This window comes from Sus scrofa, chromosome 7 (genome assembly GCF_000003025.6).
Source record: "Sus scrofa isolate TJ Tabasco breed Duroc chromosome 7, Sscrofa11.1, whole genome shotgun sequence".
NCBI classification, from domain to species: domain Eukaryota; kingdom Metazoa; phylum Chordata; class Mammalia; order Artiodactyla; family Suidae; genus Sus; species Sus scrofa.
Window position 1 is genome coordinate 40,675,072 of NC_010449.5, and position 14,224 is coordinate 40,689,295.

The 14,224-nt window shown below is 43.5% G+C and overlaps 1 protein-coding gene across 1 annotated transcript in view; it reads right to left on the minus strand.

Annotated features, from left to right (window-relative positions):
- Positions 7,973 to 14,224, minus strand: part of CLIC5 (chloride intracellular channel 5) — a 124,974-nt gene continuing 118,722 nt past the window's right edge. Inside the window, 1 exon segment of the mRNA NM_001198923.2 lies at positions 7,973 to 12,630. Within this exon segment, the coding sequence (NP_001185852.2) occupies positions 12,463 to 12,630 (168 nt within the window). The 3' untranslated portion in view covers positions 7,973 to 12,462.

Genomic DNA, 14,224 nt, shown 5'->3' on the forward strand with positions numbered 1-14,224 from the left:
CACTGACACTATGATAAGAAATTGTGCTCAAGGAGTCATGTGATGGGTGAGAATGTGATGAGGCAAAAGGAGAGACTGAAGACCAACATTTTCCAAACTTAGGTTCTGGGTGAATGTCAGGTGTCTTTTCCCCCAGTAATTAATTCAGGATTTAAGACTGAAGATCTGTCTCTTGGGTGTGATTTTAGAGGTCAAAGTTCTTTGGAGACCATCATGGTAGAAATACAGATTTGGATTCCAGGCTTTCTTGGTTCACTTTCCTAATCACACCTTCACAAATCCCAGTGCTGGACCTGCCAACTTGCCCTTTTTCTCTCTTCTCACTTTATCCACACGCATCTTCCCTAAGAATGGGCTTGACGTTACTCTGAAGGGCAAAAGCTCAATGGATGGTGAGAAGTTCTGGTGGAGCTTTGTTGTGGAAAAACAGCCCTTCACAAGTCCAATACTAGTGTTTCCAAAGCTGTAAGTCACAGAGGACCCCATCTTTCCCCACCACCAACACACACTTCCACCTGCCCCTGTTAGGTTCCCAATCCCCTTGAGACAATACTGGCAGGGTGTACACTAGGACTAAACTTAGGTGGCCTAGAGTAAATATTTTTTTATTTTTAAATTTGCTTGTATTTTATTTAAAGGAGGAATTCTACATTTTCTCCTTCTACTTTAAATATATACCAAGAATTCCAATAGGGGACCAATAGCTTCCTCAAGAAGCAGCTTATGCTCAACTCATTCTGTGATGTGGCAGCCTTGTGGATATCGGTAGCTAAGGTGCAGGGAGGAAAGCAGCATATTTCCCTCTGAGAGACAGAAAACTGAAAGTCAGTAAAGACAGTGGGATCATGCACTTACTGAGATCTTCCACAAGCGATAAATAGCAGGCAGGTATATGTCACTTATCAAATTGAGAAGAACCAAAAAATGGTTCAACCCAATACTGGCAATGATGTGAAAATATAAGCACTTGTATTCTCCTGATGAGAACGTTGGTAAATCTGGAGGCCAATTTAGCAATCGTGTCTATCAGAAGGCTTAAAATATGCATGCCTTTTGCCTTAGCAATTTCACCTCCAAAAATCTGTTTTAAGGGAAAAAGAGAGATAACGAAGATTCTAGGCTATTGGAACATCCTTATAGCATTGATTATGAATAAAAAATTAGTAATAACCTAAAGGAAGCTGGTTAAATGAATTATGATACATAAGAAAGATGTTATAGGAGTTCCCGTCGTGACGAAGTGGTTAATGAATCCGACTAGGAACCATGAGGTTGCGGGTTCGATCCCTGGCCTTGCTCAGTGGGTTAAAGATCCTGCATTGCCGTGAGCTGTGGTGTAGGTCGCAGACATGGCTCAGATCCTGCATTGCTGTGGCTCTGGTGTAGGCCAGCAGCTACAGCTCCGATTCAACCTCTAGCCTGGGAACCTCCATATGCCACAGGAGCAGCCCCAAAAACGGCAAAAAGACAAAAACAAACAAACAAAAAAAACCTGAATATGTTATAGATGATAAGGAGCTTGGAAAGATATTCTTGATATATAAGTGAGAAAAAACATTAGAAACAGTATGCAGAGTGTTATCTGACCATCACCCCCTTAAAAAAACAAAAAACAAAACAGGGAGTTCCCCTGGTGCTCAGTGGTAATGAATCTGACTAATATCCATGAGGATTCAGGTTCAATCCCTGGCCCTGCTCAGTGGTTAAGTATCTGAAGTTGCTGTGAGCTGTGATGTAGGTCGAAGATTTGGCTCAGATCTGGCGTGCTGTGGCTGTGTTGTAGGCCTGTAGCTGTGCCTCTGATTTGACCCCAAGCCTGGGAACTTCCATATGCCTTGAGTGTGGCCCTAAAAAGACAAAAACAAACAAACAAACAAAAAAAAAAACAAAACCCAAATCAAAATATACTAGAAAAACTTGCTGATCAAGAAGAACTAAATTCGGAGTTCCCATGGTGGCTCAGCTGTAATGAACCTGACTAGTATCCATGAGGATGTGGGTTCAACCCCTGGTCTTGCTCAGTGGGTCGGGGATCCAGTGTTGCCATGAGCTGTGGTATAGGTCGCAGATGCAGCTCGGATCCTGTGTTGCTGTGGCTGAAGTGTAGGCTGGCAGCTGTTACTCCGATTGGACCCCTAGCCTGGGAACTTCCATATGCCAAGGTGTGGCCTTAAAAAGGAAGGGAAAAAAAAAGAACCAAGTTGATTAGATTTATTTCAATAAAGAAGAACATAAAGTCTTGGGAGTGCAGCAGAGAGGGGAAGTTGGGAGGATATTTAGAAGGTTTTAGAGTCAGAGCTGAGTGATTGATTATAAGGTGGGTCTTCCCAGGTGAGGAACTAGAGAGGACTGAACTGTTTATGACATAACAGCTTTGGATCTTTGGGCACAGCAATGTACCAGGTCTTGAACAGACATTGTTGACAAACTGTTGATCTTGATAACAAGCAAGGATTTTCTGGAGCAAATAGCCAGTTGCTTTTCACCTAGTTCCATACGGTCAGGCACAGAAGCAGGAAAATATGTTTTGCCCATAACGGTATCTTAGAGACAGGAAAGTACACTGGTTCCAGTTGTCAAAAACTGTGCTCTTTTCCTTAAAAAGCATTCATACTTATATTTCAGCCTCACTAGAAAAAGTCTAGGAAGATAATCATGTACAAATTAAAGGTGGTTATCTGGGTGGAAGTATTACAGGTGTTCCTTTAGTTTCTTCTTTTTTTGCTTATCTGAATTTTCTAAACTTTCCCTAATGAACTTATATTCGGGGGGAAATTCAGGGGGGGGAAATAAAGCTGCATTTGTTTAACTCATATTGAGCCAGGTAATTCCCACATTATAGGATCCAGAATTGCCCTCACTTCAAAGCTTCTAATCCATTTCTAAATACAACATCCAATCGAGGCAGAATTTTGTGGCCAACTTGGGAAACTGGCTAAATCATTACCTAATCACAACCATGTGATTCAATATGCATTAGACAGCTTTTCATCTTTTCCAACAGACAGATAAGTGCCCTACAGACTGTGTTAGAAGGGTCCATTCTTCAGAAGTATATTGAAAGCATATTTAATGAACACAGACAAGCATTCCTCTCCTGGACATTCTGTTACCACTCCATTTTCAGAATTATGATGCAGTGGGTGTCAGGGGCTCCAGGGAAGTGGAGAGTAAGATCCAAGGTGAACCCAGAAGTCTAGAATACAGTCCCACGACCTCTGCAGTCAACCACTCATAAATAGTTTTGAGCATCTAATATTTGCTAAGGTCTGGACAAAGGGAGTCATGGCATGAAACCTAAACTCCGTGCCTTAAAGGAGCTTAGGATGTTTTGTTTTGCTTTGTTTTGTTTCGATTTGTTTGCTGGTGCCCACAGCATGAGGAAGTTCCCAGGCCAGGGTTCGAACCCAAGCCACAGCAACAACTCGAACCACTGCAGCGACAATGCCGGATGGATCCTTAACTCACTAAGCCATCAGGGAACTTTGAAGGGAGCTTAATGTTTAACTGGGGAAAAGAAGATGGAGAGTGACACGGAACAATTCCAAGTAGATGCAAAATGGTATACGACCAAGCCACAGGACGAGATTCTGCACTGGTCTCTATTTTAATCTATGTATTATGAATCTTGTGTGGTCTAGACTCCAAGTCCTACAGAAATTCACTGGTTTGAAGATTTGGGACAATGAGATAGTCTAGTTACAGATGCATTAAACTCAGACTTTTAAAAATTTCCATGCTTTATATTGAAAATCTTCCCAAAACCTGAGTCTGGTTTACTTTCTGCATAAAAAAACTACAGCTTGGAATTCCTGACGTGGTGCAGTGGAAACAAATCTGACTAGGAACCATGAGGTTGCAGGTTCGATCCCTGGCCTTGATCAGTGGGTTAAGGATCTGGAATCTGGCGTTGCTGTGAGCTGCGGTGTAGGTCACAGATGCGGCTCGGATCCTGCGTTGCTGTGGCTGTGGTGTAGGCTGGCAACTGTAGCTCCATTGGACTCCTAGCCTGGGAACCTCCATATGCCGTGGGTGCGGCCCTGAAAAAGCAAAAAGCAAAAAGCAAAAAAAAAAAAAAAAAAAAAAACTGCAGCTCAGTGAAACCTAATTGCAGGGCCCACAGTCATTTTTACTACATCTAGATGTAGATTTCATTCAATGAAGCTGAGAAAGCTAGGAGACTGATGTGGATGTGAATTCCAAGATAGCCTAAAATTTACTTTAAAAGAAACCCCACACAAATTTCTAGTATTGATGTATTTTCTGGGGACCATCTTATTTCCATTAAAGACAAAGAAATCTTTGGATAGATTGAGGGTCACAATTGATTGAAATGTCATTCTACTTGAAATAACCCTTTATTACCCATAAATACTCCTCATCAGAGATTTTGTCATCTCATCGGTAAGAGCCCTTAGTAACCTCTTGGGGAAAACTGAGGCCCAGCAAGGGGGTCTTGCTCAAGTTCACATAGTGACTTAGTGATAGACCTACTCTTAGAGTTCGGATCTCTTTGTTTTTAATCCTGAGCTTCCAACCTCTCCAGTCTAATGCTCCCTGCCTTTCCCCATAAGGAAAAGTTGCTGGGGACTCTGGGGATCTTAGCTACTAGACATAAAAATAAAAGAGACAGCTCACAACAGCTTTGAGTATAATGAAAACCAAGTCCACTTTTGGAAGCTTCTCTGGAACAGGGCTCAGTCTCCTCAATGCCAAGCGCAGTGATTGCCACCTGCATGTCCCTGGATTTCATCACAGCACTGGTAAGGAAAGAAGGGACGGAGAGACGAAGAGCCATGTTCCAAGCCCTTGGTTCAAGCCCTTTCCAACAATGGAAACACAGAACACCTCCGGGCGAGGAGGCTGATGATCTAATCTTTTTTTTTTTTTTTTTTTTCTTTTTAGGGCGGCACCTGCAGCATACGGAGGTTCCCAAGCTAGGGGTCCGATCAGAGCTACAGCTGCTGGCCTACAACAAGGGAGCTGAGCCTTGTCTTTGACCTACACCACAGCTCTCGGCAATACTGGATCCTTAACCCACTGAGCAAGGCCAGGGATCGAACCTACAACCTCATGGTTCCTAGTCGGATTCGTTAACCACTGCACCACGATGGGAACTCCCTAATTGTCTATTAACAACAACAACAAACTTGGCTAATATACATTTAGGATGCTTTTGGCCACTTATAGTAATAAACTAATAATGGAATGCCCTCAAATTGTCTAGGAAGTCTTGGAGGACAGGAAATGCAGAATTAGAAACAGTTTCAGGGAGTTCCTGTAGTGGCACAGTGGAAACAAATCTGACTAGGAACCATGAGGTTGCGGGTTTGAACCCTGGCCTCTCTCAGTGGGTTGGAGATCCCACGTTGCCGTGAGCTGTGGTGTGGGTTGCAGACGCAGCTTGGATCTGGTGTTGCTGTGGCTGTGGTGTAGGCTGGCAGCTGTAGCTCTGATTGGACCCCTACTCGGGGAAACTCCATATGCCACGGGTGTGGCCCTAAAAAAACCCAAAAAAACGAAAGACCAAACAAAAAGAAACAGTTTCAGTATTTGATGATTCAGTGGCTTTGGTTCCCCTCAAGGACCCAGGCTGTCTCCACTCTTGCTGCATTTCATGATGCATCATTGCCTTTGCCTGAGCCTGCCCCTCATGGTCACCAGAGGGCTGCAGCACTTCCAGGCCTCACACCCACCTCCCCAGGCAGCACCAAAGGCAGTAACCTAAGGAGGCAGTTTATTAAGAACAAAGAAATCTTTCTTCGAAGTTTCTGAATAAATCTCCCCTCACAGTCCGGGGTGGAACTTGGTCGATAGCCCCCTCTGAAACAAACCAGACCGCTCATGATTCACCCCTGAACCTGGGGTTGGAAACATTCTTACCTGAGTCACAAGTGTGTGGGGAGCAGGGAGGAATGGGGACGTGGGCTCCTGACCCCATCAGAGCTCAGCCAGGGGAAGATGGGGGTGAAGAGGATGGAGAGAGGCCCACCAAGAGCATCTGCTCTGAGCTCTGGGCTGCCTCTCCCACCGGGAGTCAGGGTATTGGTCTCTTTCAAGGAGATGAGAAGCTGTCCGCTCAGAGGGTGGAGGACACCTAGGACTGCCAAGAGCTTTGTACCTTTCAGCACTGTGAAGGCTCACAGGGGTCCCTCTCAGGTCCTAGGTTGACTCTAGGTAGATCTTACTGAGGATTCTGGGGATCTTAATCAAGAGTCAGTGACGTGGTCCTAAGGGTGGGAATTTCAGGCCAGGGATGCTGACAGGGCAAGGCCACTGAGGGCCAAGAGAGGGGTCTGGATGCAAGTAGACCAGTATTGTCAGTCATTCCTTAAATCACATCTGGACTGTCTCTGCTGGCCCACCCCCAGGTACGGCACAGATAGGAAACGGAGATGAGATTCATGAAGGAACAGCAGTGTATTTTTTTCACCTGGTCCATGTACTATGATAGAATTTGCAGCCTTGCTAAAATAAAAGTGAGTTTCTGGAGGGCTGGGTCTCAAGCTTTTTGCTTTTCCTTCCGTTCTTCTTCTTCTTCTTTTTTTTTTTTTTTTTTTTTTGCTTCTTCTGCCACATATGGAAGTTCTTGAACCTGCGCTGCCACAGAGACAGCACTGGATCCTCAGCCTGCTGTGCCACAGAGAGAACGCTTCCTTTTTTTTTTTTTAAATTGAAGTATAGTTGATTAACAATGCTGTGTTAGTTTCAGGTGTACAGCAAAGTGATTGAGTTATACACACACATATTCTATTGAAATTCTTTTTCCTTATAGGTTATTACAAAATATTGCGTAGAGTTCCCTGTGCTTCAATAGGTCCTTATTGGTGACCCATTTTTTTTTTTTTTCTTTTTGGCTGGACCCAAGGCATGTACAAGTTCCCGGGCCAAGATTCAGACCTGAGCCACAGCAGTGACAATGCCAGATCCTTAACTCTGCAGCACCAGGAAACTCCAAGTAATCTATTTTATATACGGTGATGTGTATATATTTATTCCTTCCTCCTAATTTATCCCTTCCCCACCCTCTTTAGTAACTGTAAGTTTGTTTTCTATGTTTGTGGGTATATTTCTGCTTTGTAAATAAGTTCATTCATATATTTTTTCAGATCCCATCTATAAGTGATATCATATGATATTTGTCTTTCTGTGTCTGACTTCATATAACAATCTCTAGGTCCATCCATGTTGCTGCAAATGGCATTATTTCATTCATTTTTATCACTAATTTTTATTTGCTTTTCATTTATAAGAAGAATGAACATATTTTCTTTTGTAATGGAAAATAAAACGTTTGTAAAAAAAAAGAGGTATTTCATACTTGTCATTTAAAACAGCATAGGAGGAATTCCCTTGTGGTGTATCAGGTTAAAGATGCTGTGTTTTACTGCAGCGACTCTGGTAGCTGCTGTGGCTCAGGAACTTCCACATGCTGGGGGCACAGCCAGAGAGAAAGAAAAAAAGGGAGAAAGGAAGGAAGGAAGGAAGGAAGAGAGAGAGAGAGAAAGAAAGAGAAAGAAAGGAAGAAAGAAAGACCGTGTGGGTCCTTAGTAGCAAAGCTGCAGATGTCCATGGAATTCCCATTGCGGCTCAGCGGTAATGAACCTGACTAGTATCCACGAGGATGCGGGTTTGATCCCTGGCCTCACTCAGTGGGTTAAGGATTAGGTGTTGCTGTGGCTGTGGCATAGGCTGGGAGCTGCAGCTCCAATTGGACCCCTAGACTGGGAACTTCCATATGCTGCAGGTGCAGCCCTAAAAAGAAAAAAGAAAAAAAAAGCATAGGTAATTCCCACCTCCAACAAGAAATCTGAAATCTGATGATCATTTTTGTAATATTCGAAAATAACCACTTTATTTGAATCAGTCAATACCAATCAAGACTGGGAAACAAATTTATAAGTGGTTCAGATTCAAGAGGAAAACACTCAGCAAGATCTTCATTAAAAGGCATTTTGCATTATTAAAGCTTGAAAGCAAGTCCTATTATTTTATCACCACAGTTCAAGGTCTTAAGAAAATCAAGATGCCATCATTTGGAGGATTTTTGTAAAATGACATGTTTGACCCTTTATGAAAGCTAGACTTCTTTTGCTAAATTAGCACTCCAGCTTGTAAAAATGGGCAGTCAGGTGGTCAGGAAAGCAAGACAAATTCAACATCAGCTGGATATTTTACATTTGAAATATATGCATAGTCAATAGTGCAGAATCTCTATTTATACTTAAGATATCATAGACTGTAGGTCCTTAAAACTATATTATGCCAAAAAAAAAAAAAGATTGCTTTGAAAGAAACACAGTTGAGCCCAAACCCTAGAATGAGCCAGTTTTTAAATTTTATTTTTGATTGGGGCAGGGAAGCACTGGATCCATTTCCTGAAGTAACAATAAGTAAGATCACGCATACCTTGGATCACACCTAATTACGAAATGACAGTGTTCTGAGAGGAAGCTGGGAGGAGAAGGCTGACAAAGGGAGTTGAAGATGAACTCCTAGGGGGTCTGAGTTAAATGAGAAGAGCAGTGGGCAGAAGACAGTGGGCCTTGTCTGCAAGAAGGACCTCAAGGTCAAGGATAGGATGCCTTCTCTCCCAGCATCAGAACCAGGATCCTTCACACACACACTCTCTCTCTAATACTTCAGTGGTTCTTGAATATTTTATTTAAAAACATATTAATAAGGGAATCATTGAACTTAGATTTACCCATGAATTGATGCTTCGTTTTTCCAAGGAGGAAGACATCAGCATCTTGATTCACTCTGCCTTTGAACAGGTTCCTAGTCAGTGGAAACAGGGGGAGCCGCAGACGTGCCTGCTGGGTACCACGTGCTCCTGGACCAATTTAATTTCAGACACCTACTCTCACTGTTTTCTCCTGATAGAAAGTGCTGATTCCCAGGACTCTTAGATCTTCAAGGTCCCTTCCAGGGGTGACTCATTTGGCGACAGTTCTAAGAGGCTTGGTCTTGTCTTTCTGGAGAATGGCCAGTGGGCAAAGGTATTGTCAAGAGCTTCTGTGGTTTTATTTGATAGATGCTGGAAAATACAGCCTGGGGAACTCTCACTCTTGGTGTGGCCTTTTTCTAATGCAAAGATCAAGCTTCTCAATGGCTCCACCAGCAGGAGAAGTGAACCCTGAAGACAGTGCCATTTCCTGGGAAGCCGAAACTGGCTCAAGATCCTGCGGTCAATAACCAAATGGAGTGTGTGTTTCACTTTTCAACCCAAGAACTGAGTGCCAGGTAGCTCCGCCCCCTTGTTTAAAACAAGATGGCCAAACTCGTGCCTGTGATTCTGAATCGTCAGGTCATCAAGGCACATGGTAAAAGGAACAGTGCTCTGGGCCAATCAAGCTTTTATTGAGCCAGCTCATCTTGTGTAGTTATTAAAATCTTATCCAATAGCCTCTCTCCTGAGAGGTAGGCAGGACTGAGTAGATGGGTAAATTCAACACAGTCTTTCTGAGTATGGTTCTTATTTCTGCCTCTGCCTCCCACCGAAAAACCACAGTGATGTGAACGTCAAAGGAGAGAAATAAATCCAGAATAAAATAGGATCTCAACCCAAATAAATCCCTTCAGTGCCTTCAAAAGGCTTTGGAGGCAATGATATGCATTCCAGACCAGTAGCAAGGATCACCTCCTGCCTTAACGCTCTGGAGTTCTGGGTCCATCTGTGGACCTTCAATACTCCTAGAGTTGCTTCTGGGGATATCTGAGGACCTCTCTCCACATGGTTGCCAGGAGATTTTCTGCTGTCTACATGACAAGGTTATGGCCAAAACTCAGGGAAGCTGAAGGAACTGGAGAAAAATTTCTTTTGAAAAAAATAATCAGAAGGCAACATTATTATTTAAATATACTTTGATATATCTGGTCGTAGATATTAAAGGTTTTCTTTTTTTTTTTTTTTTGGCTGCACCTGCAGCATGCAGAAGTTTCTGGGCCAGGAATCCAACCTGTGCCATGGGAGTGACCTGAGCCACTGCAGTGATAATGCCAGATCCTTAACCACTAGGTCACTGGGGAACTCCTTAAAGCTTGAAGTCAACAGTCAGCTGCATCTTATGATAACCTACTGTTGAAATAGAAAGATGTTCCTGGATTAAGTACCAGGAAGTGCTTTCCATCTATAGCTCCTCTCCCTTTTTAAAATGGTTGTAATTGATCATATAACTGCCCCCACCCCACCCCAATGTCTTATTATTGTTACTTATGTAAAAAGAAGTCAACTACAGAAAGAACATCCAGGACCAATAATATTGATTTGGTTTGGCTTGTTTGCTTTTAAAGGCTGTGTTTAAAGACTTGCCAATTGCTGAATTCTGAATATCAAATCAGCATGTTAGTGTCCAAAAACTCCTCTGGGGAGCTATTCCACCCGGGGGAGCTACTCTACCTAGAAGAGCTACTCTACCTGGGGGACCTATTCCACCTGGGCATCCTCTTTTCTCTGTCGCTGGCTGTGTTTCTCAGGTATACTTCAAGAACAGCACCTCTGTGGGTCTCAGGAAAGTAAACTGCCTCTTAGATCGTCATGCCTGTGCTAAGTTCAGGGAAGGATTTCTGAGGACAACAGGATTTCACACTCATTTCAAAAGGGCTTCGGGGTCACTCAATCTTTCATCTCCCAGGAAGGCCAGTCTGGGACTCTTCCCTACAGTCAAAAGGGCTGTTTCCTCACCAGTTCTCCCTTTCAGCCATCTCTGGGGACCAAGCTTCCAAGGAAGTCCATGGAAAGGTACCCTTACAGGTGGAAATGCATCCACTTCCTTCTAACTCTTCCAAGGTCTCAGGCCTATCAAATGTCCTCCTCAGAAAGGTCCTGGTCCTCCCTGAGCTAAAGACACTGCCTGCTTGCTCCCCTCTGCTCTGCTCCGTGCGAGCTCCCTGGAGGCAGGGGATGGCTCGGATAGAAGCTGGCGATGCATCTAGGTGAAGGCTCGGTGCTGTCCTGGCCGCGCTGAGCAGTGAGCTAAGTCCTGGGGCTTTGGGGCACTTGGGCGCCTCCCCCTCCCCCCACTGACAGGAAACACAGAAGGAAGGACTCTTGAAGGTCAGGGTCTTCCAGACTGTTCCCTGGAAGAGGGAGCAGATGACCAGCTCATTCTTCTTAGGTGCCTCAGCACAGGCCCCCTCGCTCAAGCAGGGTAAGCTTTTAAGGAGGTGACACTCAAGGAGAATGACTACAGAGTGAAATAGTAGCTTAAAAAAAAAAAAAGTTTCCTCCTTTTCATCTGGCAGTTGAGTCGGATGGTAGGGAAATTAACCCAGAGGTGCACATATTTTTTTCTTCGAGTTCAAACCACATGGTTTCCCAGTCAGAAAGGCCCCTGGACTTTCTTCCTAAGGTTCCATGATCATGCAGCCTCCTAAACAGATCTCTGTGGCTGAATCAGAGAGCACCCAGCTAGCAGACTCACATCCAGCAAACACAGGAAGGGACTGGAAAGTCATTTTGGCCAAATCTCAGGTTTCTGCTATAAGGTTGGTTGTAATATGACATTACCAGGTAAAGACCGATTATGAGAGAGAAGACCCATCTGAAAGATTCCTAGGGAACACTGAGCCTCATAAAGAACTTTTTTATCCTCATCACCCCCTGGGCCCATCTCCTTTTTCACAGACCCAGATTCACTCATGGACAAACGCAGTCACAGCCAGGCTTATAATCTCCGATGAAACCACTCCCGTAAGCAAGCAAACCCCATGGCTGGTAGACCCCCCCCTCCAGGGCCTTTTGGCATCAACACTGCTCGCCCCTCCCCTTCCCTCTCCATTCACCCCACTTTGGAATTACATGCTAATTTCCCCGAAGGCCCGGAAGATAAAAATGCAGGTCACATCAGCATCCGCCAGGTACATCACAGCACGCCCAGCACTGCTGCAAACCAAGGCTGTGTCTAAAGTGGTTTTCCACTCTGGCCTCCGGGGTCCAAAGGGACCGCAGGTGCCAGAAACCCGGAAGCGAGGGCAGGTGTGTCTGCGGGATGCTTCAATCCACCGCCTGCTGCATCCTTTCTCCTCACCCTCCATCTCCCCTCACACAGCCCTGCACTGCTTTCTAATAAGGATGGCATTTGGCCTTGGCCTTGGTGTTACTGACAAGGAGGAATGTGGACGAGGACACAGTGCTGCACGTTTTCAATGCATCGGAGGAGAGATTTTGACATTGGCAAAGGGGCCAGGGACAGTCCCACCCTGACCCCAATACACTGGAGCCTGACCCAGGTCCGAAGTTTGAGAGCTTGAAGGCTTCTCTCTTTTCTGTTGGTGGGTTCCTGCCTGGTCAGACGGGGGCAGCGCTGACCTTCGCCAAAGACCGCAGGCTGGGGTTCCCATGATGCCAGTGAGGTGTGGCCTGATTAAAACACAAAAGAAGGTTCCCGAGGCGACGTGGAAGTGGAGTCTGTGAAGCCGGAGTCCTTGCGCAGCGGCGGTGGGGCGGGCGGGCCGCGCTCAGGAGCGGCTCAGGCGCTTGGCCACGTCGGCGTAGGCCAGCTCAATCTCGCTGTCGGCGGCGCAGGTGTTGGTGAACTCGTCCCGGGCGTAGGCGTTTTTCAGGTACCGCCACAGACCCGTCATCTCCGCCGGGAAATCGTAGTTGCGGTATTTCTTGGTCACGATCTGCAACAGAGATGGCAGGATGGAGACGATGTTAAAGCAGGAAGCGAATCACGGGGAAGGCGGCAGCGGCTGACCCGGTGTGTGCACAGCAGAGAGGCCCTCTGTGCATCCCGAGGGCCAGCGGCAAGATGCGTGTCGTGCAAAGTGGCAGTGCTGCCGTTTTATTTTATTTATTTTATGTTGTTACTTATTTTGATATATTATTTTCTATTTTACTTATTTTTAATTTTGTCATGCTATATTGTTTTATTTGTTATATTTATATTTTATTTTTATTTTATTATATTATTTTCTATTTCATTTATTTTAACTTGATTTTATTTTGTGTTATTTACGTTATGTTATTTTATATTTTTAATTTTTATTTTAGTTTGTTATTTTATGTTACATTATATTATTTATATTTTATTTATCTTATAATATTTTCTATTTCATTTTTATCTTAAATTTATTTGTGTTATGTTATTTTTATTTATTTATTTATTTTGTCTTTTTTGCCATTTCTTGGGCCGCTCCCATGGCATATGGAGGTTCCCAGGCTAGGGTTCTAATTGGAGCTGTAGCCACCGGCCTACGCTGGAGCCACAGCAACGCGGGATCTGAGCCGCGTCTGCAACCTACACCACAGCTCACAGCAACACTGGATCCTTACCCCACTGAGCAAGGCCAGGGATCGAACCCACAACCTCATGGTTCCTAGTCGGATTCGTTAACCACTGCGCCACCATGGGAACTCCAATGTTATGTTATTTTTTTAATTTTAATTTTATTTTATATATGTTATATTTTTTAATTTTTAATTTTAATTTTATTTTATGTTATTTGTTGTTATATTATTTATATCTTATTTATATTATTTTCTATTTCATTTATTTTAATGATTTCATTTGTTATTTATTTTGTTGTTATGTTGTTTTATATTTTTGAATTTAATTTCACTTATTTTATATTATGTTTTATTTATTTTTATTTTATTTATGTTATTTATTTTATGTGATGTTATATTATTTTATTTCTTTACTTTTATTTTATTTGTTAAGCAAATGTAATTTGCCCTTCTGGTGTTCTGCTTCTATAGATTTTTCCTTAGAAAACACCATGGATGGGCAAGAAGATTTAGCTACGCCAATATGACTGCTGGATACTTTGGAATAGCAAAAAATGGTAGACAACACAAATGTCCAACGGTAGGTATAAGTTGTATGGATAAGCTGATGGATAAACACATCCTCATACATACATACAGTAGCACATTGGAGAACCATTGAAAATGCTGCTGCAGAGGAAACCCCAGTGATTGGGAAAACACTTCAAGACAGATCGTTCAGTTCAAAGTATAGTGTAAGGCATTTGGAGACATATGATGGCTAGAAATACATACACCATCTATTACCAGTGGTTCTGCCTGATTGATAGAAATATAGACAATCTTTTTTTTTCTCTTTTCCTATCCACTTTGTTATACGTAAGCATCCTTATTTGCAGAAGGGACTACAAAGCAAAAAATGTAAGTTAGCTGTTGGGATGTATATGTCGGTTCAGGGTATGTGGGAGTGAACCGACAACTATTTCTCTTCTCTCCTTAGTCTGCCAC